This window comes from Phlebotomus papatasi, chromosome 2 (assembly GCF_024763615.1).
Source record: "Phlebotomus papatasi isolate M1 chromosome 2, Ppap_2.1, whole genome shotgun sequence".
In the NCBI taxonomy this organism is placed as follows: domain Eukaryota; kingdom Metazoa; phylum Arthropoda; class Insecta; order Diptera; family Psychodidae; genus Phlebotomus; species Phlebotomus papatasi.
In genome coordinates this window covers 67,736,251-67,763,269 of record NC_077223.1, presented here as the reverse complement: position 1 = coordinate 67,763,269, position 27,019 = coordinate 67,736,251, and the positions used below count along the sequence as shown (strand labels likewise).

The 27,019-nt window shown below is 33.5% G+C and overlaps 3 protein-coding genes across 5 annotated transcripts in view; 2 read left to right on the top strand and 1 right to left on the bottom strand.

The window, feature by feature from the left end:
* Positions 1-228: 228 nt before the first annotated feature.
* LOC129803960 (ubiquitin thioesterase OTU1) lies at positions 229-1,539 on the top strand. Its single transcript, XM_055850859.1, has 2 exons — positions 229-1,074; positions 1,139-1,539. Exons 1-2 carry the CDS (start codon positions 364-366, stop codon positions 1,349-1,351), a joined length of 924 nt encoding a protein of 307 aa, XP_055706834.1. The 5' UTR covers positions 229-363; the 3' UTR covers positions 1,352-1,539.
* Positions 1,540-1,577: 38 nt separating this feature from the next.
* Positions 1,578-13,118, top strand: LOC129803962 (U-scoloptoxin(05)-Sm1a). Of its 2 annotated transcripts, XM_055850861.1 has the most exons (4): positions 1,582-1,728; positions 1,829-1,990; positions 2,222-2,371; positions 7,092-13,118. In XM_055850861.1, exons 1-4 carry the CDS (start codon positions 1,680-1,682, stop codon positions 7,295-7,297), a joined length of 567 nt encoding a protein of 188 aa, XP_055706836.1. In that variant the 5' UTR covers positions 1,582-1,679; the 3' UTR covers positions 7,298-13,118. The 2 variants fall into 2 exon arrangements, with proteins under 2 accessions (XP_055706838.1, XP_055706836.1); XM_055850863.1 differs by lacking the exon at positions 2,222-2,371 and having other exon boundaries at positions 1,578-1,728.
* Positions 13,119-13,122: 4 nt separating this feature from the next.
* The window catches only part of LOC129803953 (nuclear transcription factor Y subunit beta), a 40,204-nt gene continuing 26,307 nt past the window's right edge, over positions 13,123-27,019 (bottom strand). The window contains exons 4-8 of one of the 2 annotated variants that reach the window (XM_055850849.1): positions 26,579-26,835; positions 26,331-26,498; positions 21,054-21,297; positions 17,342-17,753; positions 13,123-13,915 (exon numbers count right to left, since the gene is read on the bottom strand). In XM_055850849.1, coding sequence (XP_055706824.1) covers positions 13,827-13,915; positions 17,342-17,753; positions 21,054-21,297; positions 26,331-26,498; positions 26,579-26,835 — 1,170 coding nt within the window. In that variant the 3' untranslated portion in view covers positions 13,123-13,826. Of the gene's footprint in view, positions 13,916-17,341; positions 17,754-21,053; positions 21,298-26,330; positions 26,499-26,578; positions 26,857-27,019 lie in introns of both variants that reach the window. The other variant, XM_055850848.1, reaches the window with a different exon arrangement.

Sequence of the window (27,019 nt, the reverse complement as noted above, 5' to 3'; positions counted from 1 at the left end):
CATTTTGAATTCAACCGTCGCGTCGTTAAAATTTAAGTTTAAGGAGTGCAAATTTGAGGAACTATTAGATTTCCTTGTTTCTGAAAGCCGCGGTATTTTTTCAGTCAATTGGCTTGTCTTTCTCCAATGAATAACCCCTCAGGTTACGCTCTGCCTATTATTTTCCTACTCATTCGCATTCCTACTATCCTATTGTATATGGTACTTGTACTTGTACTCAATTGGCTGAATGCAAGCAGTACAGTATGCGCAGTATGTCAGTCGGGTCAGTCGGAGTGACGTTTAGGTTTGGAGGTGAACCACAACAAAGATTTTCTGGAAGAAAATCTTAAGTTTTTCGCACTAATTCATCGACAAAACACCATGGGATTCTCACTAAAAGTGAAAACAAAGACTGGACAACATATCCTACGGGATGTGTCACCCTCCCTCACGCTATCACAGCTCAAATCGCAAATAGTGGAATTTACGAAACTTCGTCCGGAATCAATGCACATTCTCGTGGGTTTCCCGCCTAGGAAACTCAATATGTCCGGACTGGAGGAGTCCATAACGGCCAGTGGGATCGTTAATGGGGATACATTGATTGTGGAGGAGGTTGTGGGTGAAGTGCCGAGTGTTGAGCGACGGGAAGATGCTCTTCTAGCTGCTCAGTCAGCTGCAGTGGCTGATGATGAGTTTGCTGGGCTTCTGCTGAAGAAAGTCGTGCCAGCAGATAATTCGTGCCTGTTCACGAGCATCGGATATGCCCTCAATGGGACTGTCAATACGGATTGTGGAGTGTTGATGAGACAAATCATTGCTGAACATGTGGCTGCGGATCCTGATACGTTTAGTGAAGCTTTTTTGGGGCGCCCCAATCGTGAATACTGTGCTTGGATTTTGAGAGATGACTCCTGGGGTGGAGCTATTGAGGTCTTTATCCTGTCGAGTTTCTATGGACTGGAAATTGATGTGGTGGACATCACAAATGCCATCATAAATCGCTTTGGTGAAGACAAGAATTATGGTCAGAGGATTTTTCTCCTCTTCGACGGAATCCACTATGATCCTCTGTACCTAGAATCCCTCACGGTGAGTTGACGACTCTGCTGAAGTGATTCCCGGATCGTTAAAGATATTTATTTGATCATTTCAGGGAGCAACACCCCGGACAATCTTCCCAGTTGAGGCTGAGAGCATTTACATGCAAGCTGAACAATTGGCGAAGGAAGCTCAAGCTTCTAAGCAATTTACGGATGTCAATCGCTTCACACTGCGTTGCCTGGTGTGTGATTGTCATCTGGTGGGGCAGGTGGAGGCCCAGGCGCACGCCAAATCTACCGGACACGCAAACTTCGGTGAAGTCTGAGCGCCAAGTCAGATCGTACACCTCCAGTCAATCGCACCCAATTGATATTAATTCTCTGGAAGGACGACATACGGTGCATCACGTCAAATTGAACAGTTATAAAAGAAATTGTACACAAAATTGCATTTTCATCATTATTTTTGCCCCCGGAAAAATCTCAAATAAAAAATTTCCCTCATAAAAAAAAACGCGCGTAAAAATTGCTACCAGACGGCGCTGCCTGTAACGACAGGTGTCAGTGATTCATTTGTTTTGGGTGTGTTTTGGTTTTTGGAAAATTTCTATTTTTTAGTGTTTTCTGCAATTTTATTCCATTTTTTGGTTTAAAATGAATTTATTTGTGTACGCCCTCACCTTTCTGGCTGTTTTCCGGACAGGTAAGATTCTTCCCTTGAGTACAGTAGGCACATTTCTCATTGACAGGGGAGACGTCTTTAATAAATTGTTTTGTGAAAAATCTCGGTTTTCCGGACACAGTGTCCAGCATCAGGTGCTACGTGTGCAATGCCACAGACACTTCCTCACCCTTCCAATGTGGGGAGCTCTTTGAGCGATACGATACGCCAGATATTGAGCCCCAAGATTGCTCCGATGTCCACGGGGCGCAGTACTGTGTGAAGCATATTGGCAGATTTGAAGGTATCCCGGCTATTTTTCAGGTTCCGGGTATCAATCTAGCGCCACTAATAAACTCATCGATTAACATTTTAGTCATCCCATTAGTTAGATTAGTAGATATTGAGGTTCCGGAAGTTTAATTTCTATCCATCATCTGAGATTCTGTAGTAGTTACCTTGTAGATTTACCTGAAATCTTACCTTTCAACTAAATACTAACTCATTCCATCTGGTGTCTTGTACTAACTCGTAGCTGGGACCATTTCCTGCTATCAGTGCTCTTCCGGAGAGACGATGGACTGCTCAGATCTCCTCATTAACATGCCTGATTCATCAATTAAACCTGAACCTTGCGATTCAGTCATCGATGCTCAGTTTTGCATAAAATCTACTGCTCTTTACGGTTAATAATTATGCTTTCTTACTAATCTTCACGATCTTCTTTGCTTTACTGTTAATTTAATAAATTCTTCGAAAATCTAATGATTTTAATCCTTACTCAGGATTGCTGAATAAGCTCCGCCCCTCAAAAAATAGGTCACGCCTTATTCAGAATATTTACAGTAGACTCTCACTCAATCGGCTCTTTCTCAATCGGGCGTCAAATTTTGTTGACAGTTTTCACGCTTAATTATGAAGCTAATTCACTCAAATTCGCTGTAGTTCTTCCTATTTTATCGTGATTCTTTATAAATGAGCACTTTTTGTGGAATTTACAAAGGCTTTGACGCTCAATTCTATCGCTAAACCGGATGACATTTCGCCCCATATTGCCGATTGAGAGAGAGTCTACTGTATTTGAAATTGAAACTCATTTTACGCATTTTACAGTAGACTTTCTCAAATTTGGGCATTTGGGACCGAAATGTAATCGGAATTAGAGAGAAATTCGGGCGACAAACTTTTTGAAGTGCAACGATTTTTTTAATTCATCTGCACACTCATTTAATTTACATACAGTAGAGTCTCGTTATAGTCCATATTTGGTTTCAAATTTGACACTTGGGTCGCACTATAGTCCATGTAATTTTTTTAAATTTTATCAACGACTTTTAGCATTGAAATTGCTCGACGGCTTCCACTTTCTTTGCGATTGTGATACTTGTCCTTGCTCTCTTCATTATGGATCACAATTATCACAAATCACAACTATACTTAATAAAGTTTGCCAAAAATATTAAAATAATTATGATTGTTGCGTACAAAAAAACATAACCTAACATAAAATCAGTGTTTTGAAATCAACGGTCGATAAATTGTGGACTATAGAGCGATGTCCTATAGCGAGACTCTACTGTATTCATATTCGTTATAAATGTCATAAAAATCCCCTTATAATGCAAAATCACATCATAAACTAAGGCAAACCAATGCGAATTGAAGCATATTTTCTTTATTCGATACCAAGGTGAAACTTGAAAAATGTCAACAAACTTTTTTTTTTCAAATTTAACTGCTGCCCGAATTAAAAAGTATCCCGATCTTAAAAGAGCCGAATTAGCGAGAGTCTACTGTAATTCGAAAGGTTTTAGGTTAACTTAGGTTATATATGCCTTACGGCGTTATCACACTTGCACATTAAAATTTTAAAGTGATTCACATTAATTGTCGCTTGTGAGCGTCCAAATATGTTATTTGTGTGTTTGAGTCACTTAATATTTGGGGTTTTTCTATTTATTGATAAAGAAGTGGACTTGGCCTGCAAAAATAAGTTTAAATTTACCTAAAGCATAAATATTTTTCACATTAAAAAATTAAAGAGTAAATTGCATTAATTTTTCGCATTAATGCTATAAATCAATTTATATCAAATTTTGCGGGCCAAGTCTACCTTTTTATCAACAAATAGATCAAATTTTGAATATAAAATGATTCAAACACACAAATTATACATTTGGACTCTCACCAGCGACAATTAATGTGAATCATATTAAAATTTTAATGTGCAAGTGTGATAACACAGTTAATATATGCCTAACCTATATCCCTAAAATAATCAAGTTCGTGTTGCAAAGTTTCCTAATCTAGTACATTTTTTAAAAGAAATTCTGATTAATGGTTAGCTACGAAACAATTCTGAATCTTAAATATATTTTTCAACTTTGATAAAAAAATGTCAAATTCTAACCTCAAAATGTTTCTAGTATAATGTTAAATTTTGAAAACACAGTGGAGATTTTTATTTTTTTCTTATTTATTGATTTATTTGTTTGGTAATTTCGTATTATTATTGATTGTTTTCGTGCTTAAGGTTATGTCATACGTAACCTCAACTTTTGGAATAACTAATAAAAGAAAGAATTTAACCCACCGGATCATATTGATCATTATAATATAAAATAAAAATGATAAAATGTGTAATGATAATGATTCATTTATAAAGAACAAATTGACCTTTTAACAAGTATTGAACGCTTCTGTTAAAAATCTACATACAATCGCCAGGATATATAGTAAGGTGGGGTAACTGGATCATTTTCCGAAGAGTGCTACTTAAACGCTTGTTTTTGGTCTGATGAAATTCTTTTTTTACTTCTTTTAAATCCATAGAATTATTCACTGTTTCATTAAGAAACGTAATATAAAAAAATTATCAAAAATATTAAAGAAAAGTTATAAAATAATGATACAGTAGACTCTCGCTAATTCGGCTGTTTTAACGTCGGGCAACTTTTTAATTCGGGCAGCGGTTACATTTGAAAAAAGTTTGTTGTCATTTTTCAAGTTTGATTATGATTATCAAATGAATCAAATATGCTCAAATTTGGCATGGTTTGTCTTAGTTTTGATGTGATTTTGCATTATTGAGGGATTTTCGTGCAATTTATGTTGTATATTAGTGTGTAAACTCAATACACTCGACTCTTCGTTATCCGGCTGACTGGGGGACAAAATGACATTTAGGTTTTTTGAATGATCAACGGTTTTTCTATTTTGCGCTGTGTGAATTTATTTTCTGTCTGACAAAGAACAAGAGAATTTTCTTCATGGTGTGGTTATGTTTCATTTTTTATCACAATTATGTATTAAAAACTTCGATACAATAATAATAATATACTTTAATTCATACTGGAGAAACTTCATGTTTAGTAAAAATAATTTTGAATACATCAACCGCCAGTGTTTGGCAGCTGTCACCCGGATAACAAAGTGCCGGATAACGAAGAGCTGAGTGTATCTGTATGCACATGAATAAAAAATCGTTGCATTTCAAAAAGTTTGTCGCCCGAATTTCTATCTAATTCGGCTGACATTTCGGTCCCATATGCCCGAATTTGAGAGAGTCTACTGTAATACTGAAATAAATCAGCATGCACTAACTGGGTCGCCTTTTCGCTAATTCACTTTTAATTAAACCTTTGGATTTAAAATACTTTTTTCACAAAGAAAAAGAAACAATAAATGTTTTCAATCTTCCAGCTGTCATTAGGGAAAATATCACTGCTAGAAAATTCTTAGTGAAGAACCCAACTGGTACAAGATTGAATTGAGTCGATTACACTCACTTATTTAATGGATAAAAATATAATTTTTGCTTTTTCTCAAACTTTAATAGTTAGGGTAAATTAAGCTAATTCAAAACCTGCTCCAAATGGAAATTTTTCGCTACTCCAAATGGAAACGTCATTGTTTTCACGATAAATACAGTACTAAATTATTATATTTATATACTTTCTATATCGCAGTTTCATTATTTAGTTAATTTTGCTCCAAATGAAGCGAAAATCCATTCATATTCACAAATTTTTAATTGCTTATTTCTCAGAAAAATTAAAAGTGTACGTTTTCACCATCGAATTTTTCTTCGATCGACCATGTTTTCCAATGAAAAACACAATGAGGTGCTGTTGTTTATTCGTTTTGTTTAACATTTATGTCATATTTCTGGCTAATTTTAGTCAAATTAAGTGCTAATCTTTATTGTTAACGGTACGTGAAGTTTTCAAATGAAATAATTACCTATTTCGTGAACAAAAAAAGTTTTTTTGAACTGTCTGCAAATGCTCCAATAGGAAACACCAGAAATATGATTTTTTAAAAAAAATTTCTTATTGTCTCAGATGGAAAATGAGAAAAGACCAGGAATAGGAACAAATCCTGCACTCAAAAGCAACTGAACAGGGTTTTGGAAGCTTTTCGTCATGGTTTCACTTACACTGTTTGTCTCCAATTAGAAACATTCCCTTGTCTCCATTTGGATTAATATGTTTACAATAGAAGCATTTTACGCTCGTGAATTTTTCTTGTATTTAAGAAGTTTTAAAATTATATCTAAAGAATTTTCACTAAACAGTAACATTCTAGAAGAGTCAAGGAGTAAATTTATGTAATTCTCTTCAGAAAAAATTGAACTTAATGTGTTGAATCTTCTGTCAAAGTTAAAGCGTCTGGAAATGGTTTTGAATTAGGACATATTTACCACCCTATGTAATCACAACAATTTTTTTATTCACCAAATATGATTTGCAATATTTAATGTACTGACCAAACGAATTCTCTGCTGAAGAACGTTACTTAAATACAGTCTATTAATAATTTTTACAGTCTGCAATTAATTGTTCATTAAAAATCAAGTTAACAAGTCTGTGTTTGAGGGGAAGAGCCTAAATAGACTCAAGCAGATCCTCGAGAATATTTGACTTGTAAATTTCGTCTGTAAAGACTTATCCCAAACTGTCACACACTTAGGGCTTAGGATCATTCATTAGAGGTCCTTTCCATAAATTTCATTTACCTATTCCTTTACTGCGAAATTCTACAGCCTAAATTATTCTCGAGCCTGAGTCTATTTGGCCAATAAGACTCGTAAAACTGCATTAGATCAGATCTTTCAAGTATTGCAAAGCTAATCAGATATTTTTTTATATAATCGGATTTACATTTTTTCATTTTTTTCGCCAAAAATTTTAATATTAATTTTTGAATTTGGCATAGCCAAATTTTTAGATTTTAAAAGAGGCGTGGCCTAAAATTCTTTAAAAGGCGGGGCTTATTTAGCAGTCCAAATACTACTTTCCTGAAAGTATACAGTAAAGTGAAAGAGTCCTTCACTCTGTGCTTGATAAATCTCTGCTTTGGCTGGTGTCCAGAAGATAGATATTAACTTGTGGGAATATTCACAGGTGGCATTGGGGCCAAGAGATTCTGTTCGTCAAAAGATCTTGGCAATTACTGCAATTACGTACAGAATGTGGGAGATCAGATGGAGTATCGATCGTGTATTTTTACCTGTTCCACTGACGGCTGCAATTTGTCCAGCTCCTTGAGATCATCTCACGTCTTCATTGCAATCTCAGCTGCCATCAGCCTCGTTCTCCTTCTCGCTTAGACTTTAGTCAATTGCCCCACAGAGTATTTTGTCCACGTAATTCCGTCCAATTTCTATCTGTAAATATTGTGTGAAGATATTTTTTTTGGAGTATAGTCTCGACTTCATCGATATTCCGTCCACGTTGGAGCTTTAAAAAAAATAAAAGAATGCTTGAAACACTTTTTATCCATTTCTCTTACTTAAATTTAAAAACACTTCGCATCTCTCTGGCAAAGATCACAATTGCAGAGCCACTATCTTTCATGGTTCTCTGACTGATGTGAAGATACCATCAACAGTAAATTCTTGATTTACCAACCGAATAAAGAGAGAAAATTTCTTTATTGAGCACTAAATTAGCACCACCCTGAAATACTTTTTTTTGTAATACTGTGGTGGGTGATGGGATAGTATAAAAAAGATTTCTCCTCTTATTTCAATAATCACAAATATTTGTTTTTCTTTTCACTTTCTTACTAAATATTCCCTGCTTCGTAAGACATCTCTTTTGCACTTTAATTATTTTTAGCGTAAGAGCTATTATTTCTTGAATAATTCATTTGGACTCTTTGGAGGCTTTGGAGTGTTTTATTTTAAACAGAATGCATCATTCAAGCTTTTGACCTCCAAATATTCAATTTACAAATTTCTCTTTAGCATAAAAAAAGAGTAACACATCGGGTTTGTTGTTCTCTTACAAAAACACGCGGATCTTTTGAAATGCTGTGAAGATAAAAGGAACATGAAAATAGTTTCTTAATTTTTTGATCGTTAAGATCATTAACTGATAAATTTGAAGGCAATTGGACTTTTCTGTACATTCTTTAAAGTATTTTTTGAGGGGAAGTTTAATGAACTCAATAAAATAACTTCACAGAAAAATGCTGTAGGTTGTAGGACAATTTTTAAATTTCACATGATCTTTTAAAGATTTTCAAAAATTAAAGAAACTATCTTAAGAAAACGACAACTTAACCCTCAATTCTCAGATAAAAAACTTTTAAAATGTTTTATTCTATTATGGGATCTACACATTGGGAGCAATTTTTGTCAAAAATTGTTTTTTTTTTTTTTTTGAAGGAAATTCCCTACAGCGTTGTAGGGGGAAACGTCAAATTTCTGTCAAAAACGCAATTTTTGACGAAAATTGCTCCCAATGATGTAGACACATTGGGAACAAATAAAACTTTAAAGAAATTTAACACGTTATGTTTGATATTGAATGAAAAATTCAAATGAGTTCTTAAAAGACGATAAAATATTTAAAACTGAAATTTGTAATGGAATGTGGAGATAATTTATTTCTTCAAAACCAAAATAAAAGGTAATTCATTATAAGGAAGCCTAAACAGTCTGATTAGGGGGACCAGGAAAACGGAAAACCTCACAGGAAACCTTTAAGAGGCTATAAGCACTCTTGTAGAATCCTTTGTTATTCCTTGACAGAAATATAGACCGATGCCTAGGTAATTTATTAAAACACTTGAGAATCAATCGAAAGCCTCTAAAAGAAATAAGAACTTATAGAAACCATTAGGAACCCATGGGTAGACTTGGAAATTAATAAGAATTCTTAGACACCAATGGGAACCCATAGGAACATATTAAATTTTTTTTTTAGAAACTCTTGGGAACAAAATGGGAACCAATGGGAACATTCTGAGTCTATTAAGACGTCTGGCGAATTTATAGGAACACATAGAAATTAATAAGAATTCTTAAGAAGTATGGGAAGTCCATGAGAACCCTCCGAAAATCCTAAGACTTTAGTGAACTAATGGAAACCCTTAAGAGCACTTGGAAAGTATTAGGAACTCTTGGGAATTAATAGAAACCAATGGGAATATTTAGAAATTATTAGAAAGTCTTGGGAACTCTTGGAAACAATCTGAGATTATTAAGACATCTTGCGGATTTATGGGAATCCATGCCATGGGAACACCTGGAAATTAAGAAAGATTCATAAGAACTATTGGAAATCTATGAGAACCCTCGGAATATTCTAAGAACTTTATTGAACTGATGGAAACCCTTTAGACCACTTGGAAATTATTAGGAACTCTTGTGAACTGATGAAAACCAATGGAAACATTTGAAAATTATTAGAAAGTCTTGGGAACTCATGGGAACACTTGAAAATTAATAAATATTCTTAAGAACTGTCGGAAATCCATGAGAACCCTCGGAAAATCCTAAGAACTTTAGTGAACTGATGGAAATCCTTCAGATCACTTGAAAATTCTTAGAAACTCCCGGGAAATAATGGAAATACATGGGAACATTCTGAAATTTTAGGAACTCTTGCGAACTGATGAAAACCAATGGGAACATTCTAAAATTATTAGAAAGCCTAGGGAACTTATGGGAACATTCTGAGATTATTAAGACGTCTTGTAAATCTATGGAAATCCATGGGAACACTTGTAAATTAATAAAAAATAAGTCTTCGGTAACAATAGACATCTATAGAAACCCATGGGATCATTTAAAAATTATTATGAACTCTTGGGAACATTCGGAAGTTATTAAGAATTCTTAAGAATCGATAGAAGCCCATAAGAACACATGGAAATTTATTTAAAAAAAAAATCTTAGGACCTAATTATTATTAATCGTATCGGAATATACTTATTATTACAATTCAATCATGTTGTCGTATATCCCGTGTTGGAAGAATATGCTGATCGTAGATCGCCCAAAAGCACCTTCCCCGTAATGTTTTTGGGCAGAGGCGGTGTATTTTTATTGCGTTATATCGCAGTGAAAATGTCTTTTTCTAGACATTCAGATCCTCGCACCGGGCGGGACTCGAACTCACAACACTCTGTGAATCAAGCCGGGGATCGATCCGTCCAAGAGCCAACTGTCTTGCCTATTGCGTCACTGCGATCCCCTTAGGACCTAATGGAAACCCATGAGAACCCTAGGAATCTAATAACAATTTTAGGAAAAGAATGAGAACACTAGGAGGAACCAATGGAAATTCGTGTTAACCCTCGGAAAATTCTAAGCACGTTTATGAACTGATATGAACCCATGGGTACACTTAAAAATTATTAAGAATTCTTATAGGAATAATTGTGAAGCCGTAAGAAACCTTGGGTACCAATAACTACCCTTGTAGGACTGAAGGTTTAGTCTTATTCTCGAATATCTAGATTCTAGTCAACAAGGGCTTAGTGATTTTTCAAAACTTGTTGATTACGCTTACAATACTAAATCAAAATATTCCAAAAAATTGCGCCTGAGTAAGCCTTTAAACAATGGGAACCATTGGAAACTAATTGGAATCCTTGGAAACTATTGGGAACACTTCTGACCGTTTTTTGGAAATCATTTTTCAAAGAAGTTACGTGAAGTTTTGAAACAATATGAATCAATTTCATAAATAACATTTTTAAACATTTAGTTTTATTCAAATTTATTAAAGTTTTTTCACGTGATCTTGCCGAAACATGCATCTACTCGTGCTTAAAAAATCATCAAAACAAACACTAAATTAACCGAATGGTATAATTTTATTTTTAAATATCCCAACCGATTTAGTGTTTAAAATGGAAAATTTTATGCAATAATATATTTTTTATTATTGTGGATTTCACGCTAGAGGATCGTGAAAAGGCAATTTATAATGACGCACGATCACTTGAAGATCACTGAAGATCAATTATATTGATTATTTGGTTGGCTTCAAGTGGCTTCCAAAATATAGTAAGAAAAATAAAATCGCACATTACCTTTTTTCCCACCATGCTTTTTAAAATATTTGCATATTTTGCAATGTTTTTGATTTTTTAGAAAAAGAGGTATTCTTTTACTTTTTTTGTTTGTTTTGAAGCGAAAGTTTATGGGGTTTAAAAGAAAATAATGAGATGCAAAACTTTTGCGCAATAATGCTGTTGCAATATTTGATTTATTGTGTGCAAAAAGCAGTGAAATTTTTATTTTATTGATTAATTAAACTCACGATCATTTAAAGATCACGAATCAATGTTAAGAGATGAAGGTGTTGAAGGCGTCAAGTCTTTTTTTATTGTTGTTTTTGGTTGAAAGATGCTTATTTTAGATTTATTTTGCACACAAGCAAGATTATGTGATCATAAAATAAAGGTAATTACACCGAGAAAAATGTGGATGGTAAAATTTACCATCCTCCATACAAAATTCTAATGGCCGGATAGTAAAAAAGTCACCCAGCAAACGCGATATTAAATTGGACTGTCAAAAATTGTAGAATCTATTGCATGGATAGTAAATTCTAATAGCCGGATGGTAAATTCTAATATCCCCGGATGTTAGATTTTACTAGCCGGATGGTAAATTTTACTGGCAGGATAGTAAATTTTACTAGCCGGATATTAGAATGAAAAATGTCGGAAAAATTTATTTTTCCTTATTTTCATTGCTTTTTGGCCATTGTTTGAGGGCTTGGGGCCCTTCTTGGATGATATTTTCTGTATTTCAAGCCATTTTGGTGCGTGAAAATTGACGACTGCGCCGAGATTTGAACACGCGACATTTGTGATGACAGTCCAGCATCTTCCAGGTGCGCCACGAATTGCTATAATGTATTCAAAGCATATCGGGAACGGTTGAATCGGCACCCACGATATTCCAAAATGACATTCTAACAGCAGGATGGGAAATTTTACTGGCTTGGATGGTAATTTCAATCCAAATTACTATCCTCCGTTAAAATTTACTGTCTTCCAGTTAAATTTTAACATCTAATATGCGGCCAGTAAAATTTACTTCCCGTATATTAGAATCTAAGAGAGGTCAAGGTAAAATCTAAATAAGGATAGTAAATTTTACCATCCGGCTGTTAGAATTTACTATCTATAGGATAGTAAATTTTAAAATGTCAAGATGGTAGATTCTAAAGGAAAGTTTCTATGGAGGATGGTATTTTCTACTATCTTTTGAGATAGTAGAATTTAAAGACACGATTTGTAGAAAATACCATCCAAATTTTTCTCGGTGTAAACAAAAAAAAACCTTATGAAAAACTAAAGATCATCTGAAGATCATTTCTAATTAAAAAAAAAAACTTTCATTGAGAAAGAGGAGAATTTGTCAACATGAAAGGTTTATCTCCATGAGAAATTACTTAAGATTGCTTTTGAAGATGATCTTTTAAAGGTGATCGGTACATGATCGTGTGAAGCTTTCACTACAAAATTTCTTTCTCTTGTCTCTTTGACTTTTTGCAGAAGATAAATTTTGTGAAGATGTAAAATTTTAAATTGCAATTTCATAGATTTTAAATCTTTCTTTAAAGTGAAAATCATGGAAATTTTTAATTCAGAAGATATTACGTCAGGAAATTGGTGTGAAATGAAGTGTATTAAAGCAACATGATCGCATTTAAATCATTTTAAGCAGAAAATTCACTTGAAATCCGGCAAAATTATTCCATGAAGAAGCACGTAGACTTTCTTGTCCGCTGCACAATGGAGAGTATAATTTAATTAATTTTTCTCAGCTGTTCAAATGCTCTGTCCGGTTTCTGGGTGAATTTTGGAGGAGAGATTGTAATCTGTTTTGTTTTTTTTTTATATTTTTGCAACGAATATTGTTCTCACAATCAAGGTCGTGGGTTCACAAATGATTTATTGTGTGGACTTTCTCACACAATACCGAATATTGTTGGAATGTTTCTTTTTATTAAAATGTGTTTCAAAGCATTCTTTTGCAGAGCTCCATGTTGAAAAAAAAAGAAATAATTTAATATCAAATTCCGTCCAAGGTATTGTTAAGATCTTTTTGTATACAAAAAAAAAACGTGTCATGTAGTAGAGAAAAGTAATAAATTTGTATGAAATTGAGAGAAAAAAAATGCATTTTTTTATTTTCTTCTAATATTTTTTATTGGGCCCAAAAAAATATTACAATGTTTTTTTTTTCACAAACGATCATCGAGAGATCTTGTTTTTTTTAATAAAATTTTTATATTTCATGTAAATTAACAGGTTTGATCACATTTTTTTGTTTTAACTTTCAAAGTTGATTAGGGAAAAACACAAAAAAAAATATTCACAATGAGAAACATCTTCCTTTTTTTGTTGTTTGTCTTTAAAATTTTGTTTTCGTTTTCTTTTTGGCACACATTCTCCATCGAAAAGTGAAGTAATTGCGGAAATTTTTTATGCCAAATGATTCATAAAAAAAAGAAGTTATACATAATTGTGTGTCGGTAATTGTGAAGATATACTTAAAAATACATTATTTTTTGTTTTTCTTCAACTACAAATTATTGTTGCTACCACTTGCCACAAAAAAAAATACGTGAGAGTGAGAAAAATAATTAAAACAAAACTATTTCGTTTGCCAAGGAATTGTGTCTCACAAAATTGCAGGTTTTTGGGGGAGATCTTGTTTTTTTTTTTGTTTGTTGCTCAGGGCCGGTGTTCCACTTTAATTTGTATATAATTTCGGTGTATTTTTTCGGAGAGTTTTTTTTTTGCACAAAAATAGAAGATTTTTTTGTTTTGAGGGATTTGTAGTTGATCACTTTTACTCCCACTTGCGATCGTTGCTAATGACTCTAGCAGTTGCAGTCGCAGGCGCAGCGTTTGACACGTTTCTCACGGTGGAGGACACTGTCCACGGAGCGAACAGATCTGGGCTGCACAACTGGTAGGATAGAGAAAAAAAATTATATTTTTTTTTTTAAATATTTAAAATAGTTTTAAAAGTCAATTTTAAATAAATTCCACGTCTTCGTTTGTCTGCTGCCATCGACCATCTCATTTTGACCAAATATTTTGTTAAATGTTTGTTGATATGGAACATGTGGAATTTAATTATCATTATAGTGTGTTTTGTTAAAGTTTGTCAAAAATTTGTTAAACTAGCAAAACAAACTACTTACTACTACTGGATTATTTACTGGATCATTCTCCGGATATAGGAGCTTATGATCCCATCTTAGAATCGTTCAGGAGGATCATGATCTATCCACCGAACTTTAATAAGTTAGCATCGTTAGCATGTTTGACTTGACGAATTTAACAACTTTTTTAAATTTTAATACCGTAGATGCCGGTGATTTTGCTCCCCCTCCTGCTATTCGTAAGCTTTTTCTTAATTCTAGCACTTAAGAATGATCTTTACCGATTGGATATCGAATGGGAGAAGACCATTCTTCAGCGCTAGAATTAATGAAAAGCATACACTAGTGTATGGTAAAACGGCGATGGTTACCAAAAATATTAAGGCTAGGCTTTTAAGTTTTGATTAATAAAATTCATTCAAATCGAATAAATAACTGATAGTGAAAAAAGGTTATCAAAAAAAAAAGAAACGAAAAACATGTTCAATCAACTCAAAAGTGTGAGAAATTTTTGCCGAAATAGATCTTTTTGACGTGATTTACTTCAAAATACTCTATTTTGACGATAATTTATCACAATCTTCCCCATTCACAGCTACAGTTTTATTCTGCAGTTGTATCTTGGATAAAAGGTAAATAAAATATTACTTATTTTGCACAAAATATCGTTGATGATCAAAGAATTCTAAATCAATTTCCAATTTTAAAACTAACTTCTCTGGGAAGACTTACTTATTATGAGGGAAATTATAATGCAATAGGAATATTTTGGAGCCTAGTTACTTTCTTTTTCCCAACAAGAATTTGAAGACGGACACTCGAAGCACTTCGAAACCGATTTTCGAATTTTTTTAACCCACTAAGGACGAATGGGACACCAATGCCCTAAAACCAAAAATTTTTTTCTAACTAAATATAGAAATTTATTTTGTCCTCTAAAAAGTCCGAAAAATTTCTTTTTATTTTTTGGTGGTCCTTAAAGGAGTAAACTTCAGACGGGAATAAAGAAAATGTCCAGATTACTAATATAAGAAATGTTCTGTCCGTTCTGTCAAATTAGGAAAGAGTTTTGGTAAGCCTAGAACAAGATTACCGTTGTCTGCGTTTCAAAACATTTTTTCTCTGAGAGTGGCTTTAATTTATTAATTTTTGGTTTCAAAATTTGCATTGGGATTGCGTTTAGCTCGGGACTTAGTAAGTTTTATTGTAATCTAAGTTATACCCGTGCACATTTTTCGCCAATTCTGGACCAATTGAATCTTATTGAATAAAAAATCCATTCTAAATAACTTTTTTTTTAATTTTTATATCTAAAATCAAACTTTTTGACAAATATTTATTAACCTTTGACGAAAGTTTCATAATCGTTAACAGACCAAAAGGCAAATTTCATTTTATAACAGTTAAGAGCACAATTAAGTAACTGCATCCTATTATATTTATTGCTGAAAGCCTCTACAAATTGGGAGCAATTTTAGCCAAGAATTTCATTTATGACAGAATTTTGACGTTTTCTCCTACACCAGTACAGACGATTTCGTTCAAAAAATTAATTTTTGACGAAAATTGCTCCCAGTAGATATCTTAAATCTAAAAGAAAATACTATAGAGTAAGAGATGGAATTTTGACCTTCTTATTGGTTGAATATTACAAAAATGAGGTGGCTTTGTAAAGCAAAAATTGTTAATACTTTACGACTTTTAAGTTAAGGGTTTCCCTAATTACGAGGTCAAAAGAGGTCTATATATTTTTTGTTCCTTAAATAGATAGATAAACTATTTAAGAATATATCATAAAACTTTCAGAAGCCAATTCGAAATATTTCTGAAGATACAAAGCCGGAAGCAAAGGAGTGCCGTGCACATTTGCAAACACTCGGGTGAATATCCAAAACTTTAAAGTGTGTTTTCTCCACTTCTCATTTTTACGATTTCTTCAAGCTTATTGATATCAATATTGTGCACATTGATTACATCTGTTTTATTTCATGAATCAAATTGAAACAACGCCTTTAAATAAAGATGATCGAGTTAGACTCGCGTATAACTCATTTAATCTGATTAACAAAAATCAACGACGATTTTTAAAAGATTATTCAAAAGTTATTAATCAGTCAGCAAATCACTTTCTAATGGCATAGTATCATTTTAAAATTACGTAAGATCGTATAAAATATTTAATAGAAAACATGTGATTTAAAATTCCGGTTTTTGATGAGTCTAAATTGGTCATTAACAAAAGAGGGATAACTTTTCAATTTTACTGTACCTTACTAGTTTGTCAAAATTAAATATAACACTTTTTTAAATGATTGAATAATGATTTTTATTTTTAAATTATTTTCCTTCATTCGAAAGGTAATTTTTCGTTAACCGAATCATTTTTTATGATTCTTATTTAAATTATTCTAGAATTTAATCGAGGTTATTTCAATTCATTTGGATAAATCAATCTGGAAAATGTATTACCAAAAAATTATACGGATTTTTAAAAATCAGATTTTTAGAAAACATATTGTAAAATTTTAAAATCAAGAAAATTTTCTGGAGTAAATTTCGCAGCAAAAGTTTGCAAAAGGTTCAATGAATTGCTGCAAGAAAATAAACTTAAGTACATGTAAATGGAAAAGCCTTAAAAGAAACCTAAAAGATCACTATTAGATCTCTCACTAATAAAATAAAATGTTTAAACGAAAGTCCATAATAGTTTTATTCAAAATAGTTTTGAAAATATTCACATTTCAAAGTCTTCAAATAGAAAAAAACTATTGATAGTGTATAAAGAGAATCTTTGTAAGATCAGACAAAACTGCTCAGTTAAAATGGTTTTTTTTTCTGGGAAACTATTAAAGAAGTATGAAAAAAATACTTTGACGAAGCTTTGTTTAAAGGAAACAAAAAACACGAAAAAAAAGTCTTCTTTAATTATGATTTTTTTATAAATATATTTTTTTTAAAGTAAATAAATTCCAATGAAAATCTCATTAATTCGAAATTTAGATTTTAAATATTCAAGAATGATTAGCCCGCCGATTAGCAATTCGAATCTAGAGAGATCGTTATACTTTTACAAAAAAAAAAACAGAAAGTTTGGTAATGTCGCTTTCGAGATCATGATCGCTGAACACTTCTTCCGCCCTCAACGCGGATCATTGACTTTTCGAAGAAGCATATCTCACGGTTACCGATGCGTGTGACCTTATTGGAAAGCTAGTGTTGGTACTTACAGTGTGGTCGTTGCTCTTCCTGTGACTGCTGTGGCTGTTCAGGAGATTCCTGCTGCATCATGGGCACGGGAATCTTGACGGGCTGCAGGAGGCTTCGGCCATAACCGATGCGACCCATTTGTAGGAATTGAGCAGGAACTGGAAGTTGCTGCATCTGGACCATTTTGTTGTCATCTTCCTCGGAGCTCTCGTCGCTGTCATCATCTTCCTCATTAGCACCAGACATCTCCTTAAGTTCCTGCTGGATTCTCTCCTCAGCCATGCGCTGGATGTTCTGAAGATCCTCAGCTGTGATGCCAGCACGGTGGAGGGCTACATCGAGAGGTACTCGTTGGATTTGCACTTGCTGCTCCTGGCCACCTTCTCCAAGGAGTTCCCGTGGGATCTGGACACGTTGGAGCTGAATACGAACCTGTACACCAATGTTGAAGTATTCAAATAAAATTTGTAGCAAAATTTGACGTTCTTTTACTTAGAAATACTACATTTTTCATTTTTTAACTTTTTGGAGGGTTAAGTAAAAGCCCCGCCCCTTAAAAATAAGCCACGCCCCTTTCAGTATTTGTTTGAATAAGAGCAAACAATGTAATACTTCTTTTTGCAAGGCATTTGTTAATGATGTACAGATAAAAACTAGTAGGGGAAAGTGCCCATGCTTCACACGATCCCAAGCTTCGTAAAGACTAAATTTTTCCTACACTGAGAAAAAAAAGAGGGTGCGATTAACTTTTTTTCCTCACAACTTTAACACTTTTTACGTGCAAAAATATATCAACATTTTTTAATGTTAATTTTACACTTTTTTAAGGGTAAAATTAACATGAAAAAGGGTAACTTAAACCCCCAATACACCTAAAAAGGGTAATATTTACACCGATTTCGGATCAATATTGCAGGGTAAAATTAACATTTCCGGAATGTTATTTTAACTTTTTCTCTCTCAGTATATGTTTCTGAATAATTGTAACTCCGCAAAATTATTTTAAAAATTGGGCACTTTTCCCTAGTTTTTTTAAAATATGGGAGCGATGAATCATATTTATTGTGAAATATCGGAAAAATTTAGTCATTACGAGGCTTGTGATCGCACGAAGCATGGTTATTTTCCCATATTTTGGAAGAATGCAATATTCGCGAGAAATGGACGGTGCTTATCCAATTTACCATTTGCTTCGTATTTTCTCTAATCTATTTAACTGTGCTTACATTTTAACAATAATAATACAGTGGGACCTCGATAGAGTCAATTAATTATTTCCAGGCCTGTTGACTCCATTAGATTCGGTGACTCTATCGGAGTCCGAAAAAAAATCAGTTAAAATGTTAAATTTTGATATAAAGGGATATTATTTTATGTTTGGACTAGATAATTGATAAATTTAACACGATAGCAGAATATTTAATTTAAAAACCCATAAATTTTACACCCTCTGGTCCAAAAAAGTCGTATGTTTGGGCATGAGTTGGAGATTAAGGGATCATTTTACAGAACGTTTTTATTATCAGTATCTTAAGAGAAAATTACTATCCATGTGATAATATTGAGGTCCAATCACGATGTTAAGATAAGGAAATGGTGTCTTAAAGATTTATTTTTTCACTTTTTTTTGAAGAGCTCCGGTAGATATTTATAATTGTTGAAAATTCTGATGCAATTAACGTTATTAATTAGAATTTATTTTAAACTTTTATTGTATGAAAGAAGAGATTGATACACTGAGAGAAATCCGTGAAAGTTAAAATAACATTCCGGAAATGTTAATTTTACCCTGCAGTATTGATTGTAAATCAGTGTAAATATTTTGCTTTTTAGGTGTATTAGGGGATAAAGTTATCCTTTTTCATGTTATTTTTACCCTTAAAAAGATGTAAAATTAACATTAAAAAATGTTGATATATTTTTACACCTAAAAATGTTAAAGTTTATGAGAAAAAAAGTTAATCGCACCCTCTTTTTTTCTCAGTGTAGTTGTTCTTTTCGTTATGACATAACTAGGACTCTAAACTTCACAAAAGAGCAATAAAACCAATTTTTCTCATTTTCTTCTTGTTCGTAAAAATAGGCGCTAAATGGTTAGAGATATCTACTTAGAGTCTTCAGATGACCCCCTAATAAGTCAACCTGGGGATTATTATTATGACCCTCATTTCCTCCGCCAAAATCGTTTTTGTGATTACAGGAAAACACGTCATACGGGATCATAGGGCTTAATCAAAAAATCTTAAGACAAGTTCAATCGGTCAAAACGCTTAAAATAACGAAAAGAAAATTATTTTGTCGAAAATTGATTACACGGTTAATACACGAATTTTATCATAATATTGTTTTTTTTTGTGTTAAAAACGTTACATTGATACATTAAAACTCTGATTTTAATTCCGAAAAAGTCATACAATATTATTAGTTCAATAATAATGGAAAAGTTGACTATCGGAGTCAATTTGGGTCCAAGTTGACTCTATCGGAGTCCGTAGAGTAAAAAAATAGATGTTGACTCTATTGGAGATTGTCTCGATCGGGGGTTGACTCTATCGAGGTCCCACTGTACATACATACATACATTAATATTCAGAATCATATAATCGTTCATTTAATAATTATGAATAAAGAAAGATATTAAGGAAAGGCTTTCAGGCTTCGCACATACTCTGGATTTGACCTGACCTATTTTTTCAGGAAATGTGTGACTTAAGACTAGCTATTAAAATTTATTGCCATAGACAGGTCAGATTCATTAAAGGGCTATGGGAAAAATATAGCGTTCGAAGCCTGAAAGCCTTCCCTTGGATAAAATAAAGATATTAAAAAAAACAAAAAACATAAGTTTCTCACGCCTTATTCTGAAAAATGCCAAATGGTAGAAGAGCACCTTTTCTGAAATTAATTGCTTCTCACTTTGAGTTCATGTAATGCAAATGGGGCGTGGCTAATTTTTGATAGGCGTAATCTTTAGGCGCATCAATCAATAAATAAAAAGGCGTGTCTAGATGCAGCAATTTTCACGTACTTGATGGATAGAAAACCAAAACATAAACTTTAATTAATTACATGGCTTTAAGGGGGCGTTACCGGGACAAAATTTATAGGCGTGACCTAAGGACAAAACCTACTCATATACAGTAGAACCCAGCTGTAGGCCATCGCTCTGTAGTCCACAATTTATCGACCGTTGATTTCAAAACACTGATTTTAAGTTAGGTTATGGTTTTTGTACGCGACAGTCATAATTATTTTAATATTTTTGGCAAACTTAATTGAGTAGTTGTGATAATTGTGATCTACAATGAAGAGAGCGAGGACAAGTACAACAATCGCAAAGAAAGTGGAATCCGTCGAGAAATTTCAATACTAAAAGTCGTTAATAATTTTAAAAAATGACATGGACTATTACCCAGCGAGCACACTTAGCTGAAAAAAGTACCGTTTTCAGCATATTTTTGCTGAATCGACTAGCAAAAATTTGCTGACTGATCAGCAGTTGTCGAACAAAAAGTGCTAACCAAATATATGGAAATGGCACTGAATCGCCAATTTTGTTTCAAGGTTAGCAGAATACAGCTGAAAATACATATGTTTTCAGCTGAATTGCAATCGGTTAGCATTTGGTGCTCGCTGGGTAGTGCGACCCAAGTGTCAAATCTCGAACCAAATATGGACTATAGCGAGGCTCTACTGTACACTACTTTGTATAGAAAAGTTGGAGTTTACTACCTCAGGCTGGTAGGGACGTGGAGCCTGCATGACCTGGATGGGCAGAGGAGCATTCTGAGCTGGGGAGGGTGGCGGTGGGGGTGGCATCTGGCGGACCATGGGTTGTGGAGGCATCTGATGCATCTGTGGCATCTGTGGTGGGGGTGGTGGTGGCTGATTCACGGGCATTTGATGGTCAAAGTTCAGTGGGATGGCGTGGATGGGCATCACAACCTGACGAACAGGTTCAGAAGGTTCCTCATTCCTGTTGGAAATCCATCATGATCATTCTAGTCAATTTCTCAATTGATCAAAATTGGAGTGACAAATTTAGCTTTAAATAAATTGTTTCTTTTTTTTGCGTCTTTGGCTGCAAAATGCCAATTTGTTTTATTGCCTCTCTTGCAATACTCTCCTTTCTAATTCATACTTGAAATTATTGATTGGCAATTTATTTTAAAGCTGATTTCACGGAAAATTGCATTACTCTCCACTTTATTAATAAATCCGTTGGGTTTTGAAATTAAAATTGCTTAATTGAAATCGCGTGGCGGTAAGGAAGTGACAAGTGAGTTGACAAGTAATACAACGAAAAGAATTGAACGAAAACAATGGCATTCGTTAAGCATGAAATATAAATAGGAAGTTGAGGAATTGAGTATTTGCAAATTGATTTAAACTTTTGTGATTTAGCACAAAACAAAAAACATCCAAACGGAAATGTCTCTTTTGGCTTAGAGGAAAACTTTCACACCTTTCACATTTTATGCGACAATATTATTTAACCCTTCAATTCCCTCAAATGGTGTGTGAAATTTTGTAATACTTTGTTGTGATTTTCACTAGAATGGTCACTTTGTCCGCGAGATTTCATAAATTGACCATTTTCACATCTTTCACAATCACTATTACAAAATGTTCCTCTCCCGCAGTTCTGTTTTTTTTTGTCAAAGTATCTCTTTGGAATTGTGGTAAGATATTAAAGCAATATTTGTGTCACGCTTCAAAAGAATGATTCACATTTTGGCACTAATGGCAAACCATTCCGATATTCCGAAATTCCTTGAAGATATTTGAAAGTATGTCGCTTCTTTCTATCATTTATTTAATGTTTGTCTCTCGTTTTCCAACAGAATAGCTTGGTATTTAAGATTTTGTCGCTGAATTATTCAATTTCTGGGAAATTAGTTGATAAACGTAGATAAGAGTATTCGGTAAACATATAAAGATTCCTGGAAAAATCAAAATATTGTCTTTCTCAACAGATTCAAGATTAATTGATATAAAACATGCTTATTTTAATCAGAATTCCCATAAGAGAGAAAAATATGATTTTGTGAATTTCAATTGGACTAATGAAACTGAAAAATGTGCGAATGACTTTCATTGAATGCACAAACTGCAAAAAAAAATCTTCCACACCACATCTTCGACAATGAAACGTATGGTACAATGGAACAAGAAGTGACTCTATGGCACGCAACACACGCAATCTCTAGGCGTGTTTAGATCTTTTCTGATGTTTAATTGCAAATTGCAAATTGAATTTCAATGGAATTGTTTGCAATAGTATAGCAATGGAGGGGGAGGAAGATGGTTTTGTTGAAGGAAGGTGTTAAGAGAAAATTCACATCCAGAGGAAGACTTTCATTCTTTGCCGATTTTCACTGGAGCGCAATTGTGAAATCGCGGAAGATATGCCAGAATATTCCTCAAGAATGGAACAACAAAAAAAAATATTAAAATTTAATTATTTTGATGATGAGCGCCAGGAAAGGCAGTAAAAGCACAAATGATCACGTAAGTTTGTTGTGGAATTTTACACGTCGATCGTAGAAAATGTACAAAAAAAAATATAACAATAACAGACTATGTAGAGAATTCTTTTTAAGCAGAAAGGCAAAGAAATGAGTTCTATTTTACTGTATTTCACATAAAATTTAATTGACGTGTTACTTTTATTAACTTGAGAATTGTTAAGGGGCATTTATGACGAGAATTCAAATGAGAAACTCTTTTTCTGTTGTTTAATGTCATTCTAATAAAATTTTGATGATTTTTGAACTCTTGCGAAATAATAGTTTTATGGTGTGCTTATTATTGAAACTCACACAGCTCGAGAGGTTTTTTAGATTTGACATTTAAATCGGATTTAAAAGATATTGATAAGCTCAATTTAGTTTAAGTTGAGTTGTGAATCTTTTATTGGAGATCCGTTTTTTAAGTCAACTATGAAGCGGTACTTATACCTCGAAAACTACTTGATGAACTTTCGCGATATAGGGTGACTGTACCAAATTTCGGTCAGCTTGCAATTCCGGCCACTTCTTTGTTCCTCAAATTTTCGTGAATTTTTAGTTTAAGTACACTCTAGAGATTATTTAATCCAAAAAAAACAAAATAACTGCTTCGACGAACGATATTATGTGAAAACAACTTTGGAAGAATTCCGAAAGGGCAATAAACTATGAGAATTAAGGTGGACGAAATATTACCCAAACCTATTTCTTTATTTTTATTTATTTTAAAATGTATCAAGAATGATGTTAGAGAAAATAAAGACTGTAAACTATCTATAAGGTTCGAAGGCATAGTTTCGGATGATGTAAGTTTTGTACCATTCGACTTTTCCCATTATCGTTATTCACAACAATACGTAATTGATAGTCCTACATCGTAGGTGCGGGTGATTTTGGACCCCTGTCTTTTATAAGACGGGCAGTTGTTAAGGCTGGTATTTACAGATGCCAGAATTGAGGAAAAGCTAACGAAAAGCAAAAGTGGAAAGTCATCCCCGATGTGTAAAGTCACCCGTATCTACGGTACTTCATATTTTCCGAAAAGGACCAAATGCCAAATTCATTAGAAAGCAGAGAAAAAAACCTGAATCGTACGAAACTTACATCATCCGAAGTTTCGAAACCTTCTCCCAAAATGGTCGTCAAACTTTCTACAATTTAATCCGTAAGGGAGACTGGAGTAAAAAGTCACAAATTGAAAATTTGAAAATTCAATATCTTCCAAGATAAGAGATAGCGGCTTGAATTTTTTTCCATGGATGGCCTCCATAGACCTTCTTCAAAGTCGTAAGTTTCTTGGAATGCGAACAAGGAATTTAGAAAATAAAAAAAATATTGAAATTTTTAGCCCTATTTTGGAAATGTTTTCCTTGCAACAGATGTCAATTTTTACCTATTTTATTTTCCAAAATTGATGCACTGGTAAGTATTTTCTAAATGATTTAAATTCTTTAAATACGAAACCACTATCAATTTTAGAATTTTACAAAGATTCTTTTCTCCAGAAATCCTTTTATTAAAAATGACCACTTGGGGTAAAAAGTAACAAAAGGTATGGAGCAAAAAGTAACAAAGACCGAAGCAATTTCTGACGTCTCACGGCGAGAAGAAACGTCATTTCCGCATCTCGCCGCTTTTTGTTGTCATTGGTCAAACGATTAGCAGTCTCTTGTGTGTGTGTTTTTTTTCTAAAATGCTTGAAAAGCGCTTTTCTCGTTCAGATAGAGAAAACTGTGTTTTAAAAAGGTGTAGAGAAATAAATTTCCTATGAAAATATGTCACCTAGCTATTTTTTTAAATTTACAAAAGCTCGTAATAAAGGAAATCAAAATGTGATAATATTCCATACCTGGTACTATTTGCCCCAGCATTTTTGAGAATGATCACAAAATTATCTTTTAGATCGATAAATGTATTTCCTTACAAAATAAATAGAGGAAAATGACTTTCACAAAGTTGTAGAGCAGTAAATTTCCCATAAAACTGCGCTAATTAGAAATTTCTGGGGCGCTAGGGTAGCTTGTAAAAAAATAAAATATCCGTTTTGTTACTTTTTGCCCCAGTCTCCCCTAATGATTGTAATTCTTAAACGGTTAGGGGGAAGTGGGACACCTTTGAAATTGTAATTTTTCTCCTATGTTTAAGTGGAACTGAGCCATATCATAATGTAATTTAGCTTCGAAATCCGTTTCTGCAGCTAAATTGTATCACGATGACATTCAATTTTATTTAAAGGTGAAAAATCCCTATTTCAAAGGTGCCCCACTTTCAAAGGTGCCCCACTTCCCCCTACATATATTTTCAAATCAGGGATCATTTTGAAAATGTCCGATATGGCTACGAGGACAGACCAAAAATTAAAAAAAAAAATTGCGAGACCTTACAAAATACTATTTTTTTAAAATAAAAATGACAAGTATTAAAATTCGAATTTTCATTAATTTATTCAGCACAAAAAATGTATAACACGCATAAAAGCAAATTAGCAAGTTAAAAATGTCTAAGAATTAAATTTTCAAGCCTAGAGTGTCCTCAATTTAGCTATTCTGTTGTTACGAATATGTTAAATTTTTTGACAGATGGAATTGTCGTGGATTAAGAATCGTGTAAGATATATTTTCTTAATTTAAGAAAAGCAATGAAAAAGACTGAAAGCAGGGGCCCATCAAACCTAATACAAAGTGAAGCTATTTTTCACTTTTCCTTGTAAAAATTTTGCAGACATTATCCCGCGACTTAAACAAATTTGCTCCTAGTTCCTGTATTATTTCGGCGAACATTATGAAATATGTATTTTTAGATAGCTTTTAATGCACGATTTCGAAATATATCAGACTGATAAGTCAAATCTCTTTAGGAAAAAACTTGCCAATAGTCTTCAGTGCCTCTATGCAAAAACGTATGTAAAATGAAATGTCGAGAGACCCCTGTATAAAGTTTTTATCAAAACCTGTGAAATTAAAGAATAAATTAGGAAATATCAAAACCAAGGAGTTTTATAAATAGGTCATTAATAATGCGTGGTATCAAACTTTAAAACCTGCAATTTAAAAGGGTCGAATGGATAAAATTAAGTGTTTTATGAGCTAAAAAGCACACAAAATATTTAAAAGAGCTGTTCAGGAGGGCCCCTGAACAGACTGAAATAGTCTGAACTGAAAGCATGAGCTTGATTGGAAACGGTTATCAAAACCACATCTTTAAAGTAGTTGTGAGAGCTGTGATAATGAAAACAAAACTCAACAAACAAAAAACAATAAAGATTTAGAGAGAGAGAAAAATTAGAGACAAATTAGCGAAAGATTCTTCAGATGCAATTTAAAAAAAGCGATTTTTTTTTAAAATGTCATTTTCTTTTTTACAACTTTACTTGATAATTTGCTAAAAGTGGGAGAAAGGTCGTCCAGAGAAAGTGTAATTGTAGTCAATTATGTCTTTCATTTTTGAAGGGTGAAATAAACTAGAGAGATGTGGGTGGGATATCTTTGAATAAACTCACACTTGACTTGTTCCACTTTCGCAAAAGATGGCCATTCTCTCGCCGGTGATTCTCTGTTTCTTGGGATCGCTGGAGATGTTGAGTCCAAATGGCAACTGCATTGTCTTGGCCGGTGAGTCCACAAACTCTTCCGAACGACGACGTTCCACCACACAATTCATGCGGGATCTGGAGGTTGAATAAACTCCCAAGTGAAATTCTTTGCTCAAAACCAAAAACAAGAAAAAAATCTCTCTCGCTCGACTTACTTTTGGTTGCCTTCCAGGAGGGCATTTGTGAGGTCATTGAGGTCAAATTCGAGAGGCAGTCTTATCTGGAGACGATTGATGTCTCCATTTTCGTTGCTCTCGGATTCACTATCGGAGTCTGATGAGGATGATGAAGAGATTGACTCTGCATCGGGATCTTCTTTGCCATTTGGTGAAGAATACTTCTCGTCGTTTTGAAGGCTGTTTTCCTTGTAGGATGAGGATTGAGCCTGAAGAGCTTCGGCCTTAGGGAGATCCTGAAGAGGATGAAGAAGGTCCTAATTTTTGCTTTTATTTGAGGTTTTAAAGATTTATTTTAAACTTATTTTTAAAGTCTTTTTAAAATAAGGTAAAGTGCCCTCAAGTTGACCGGTTCCTCGACTCGACCGGTGATCAATATTTGAATGTTTGATGGTGAATTTCTATAAAATTGTCACTGAT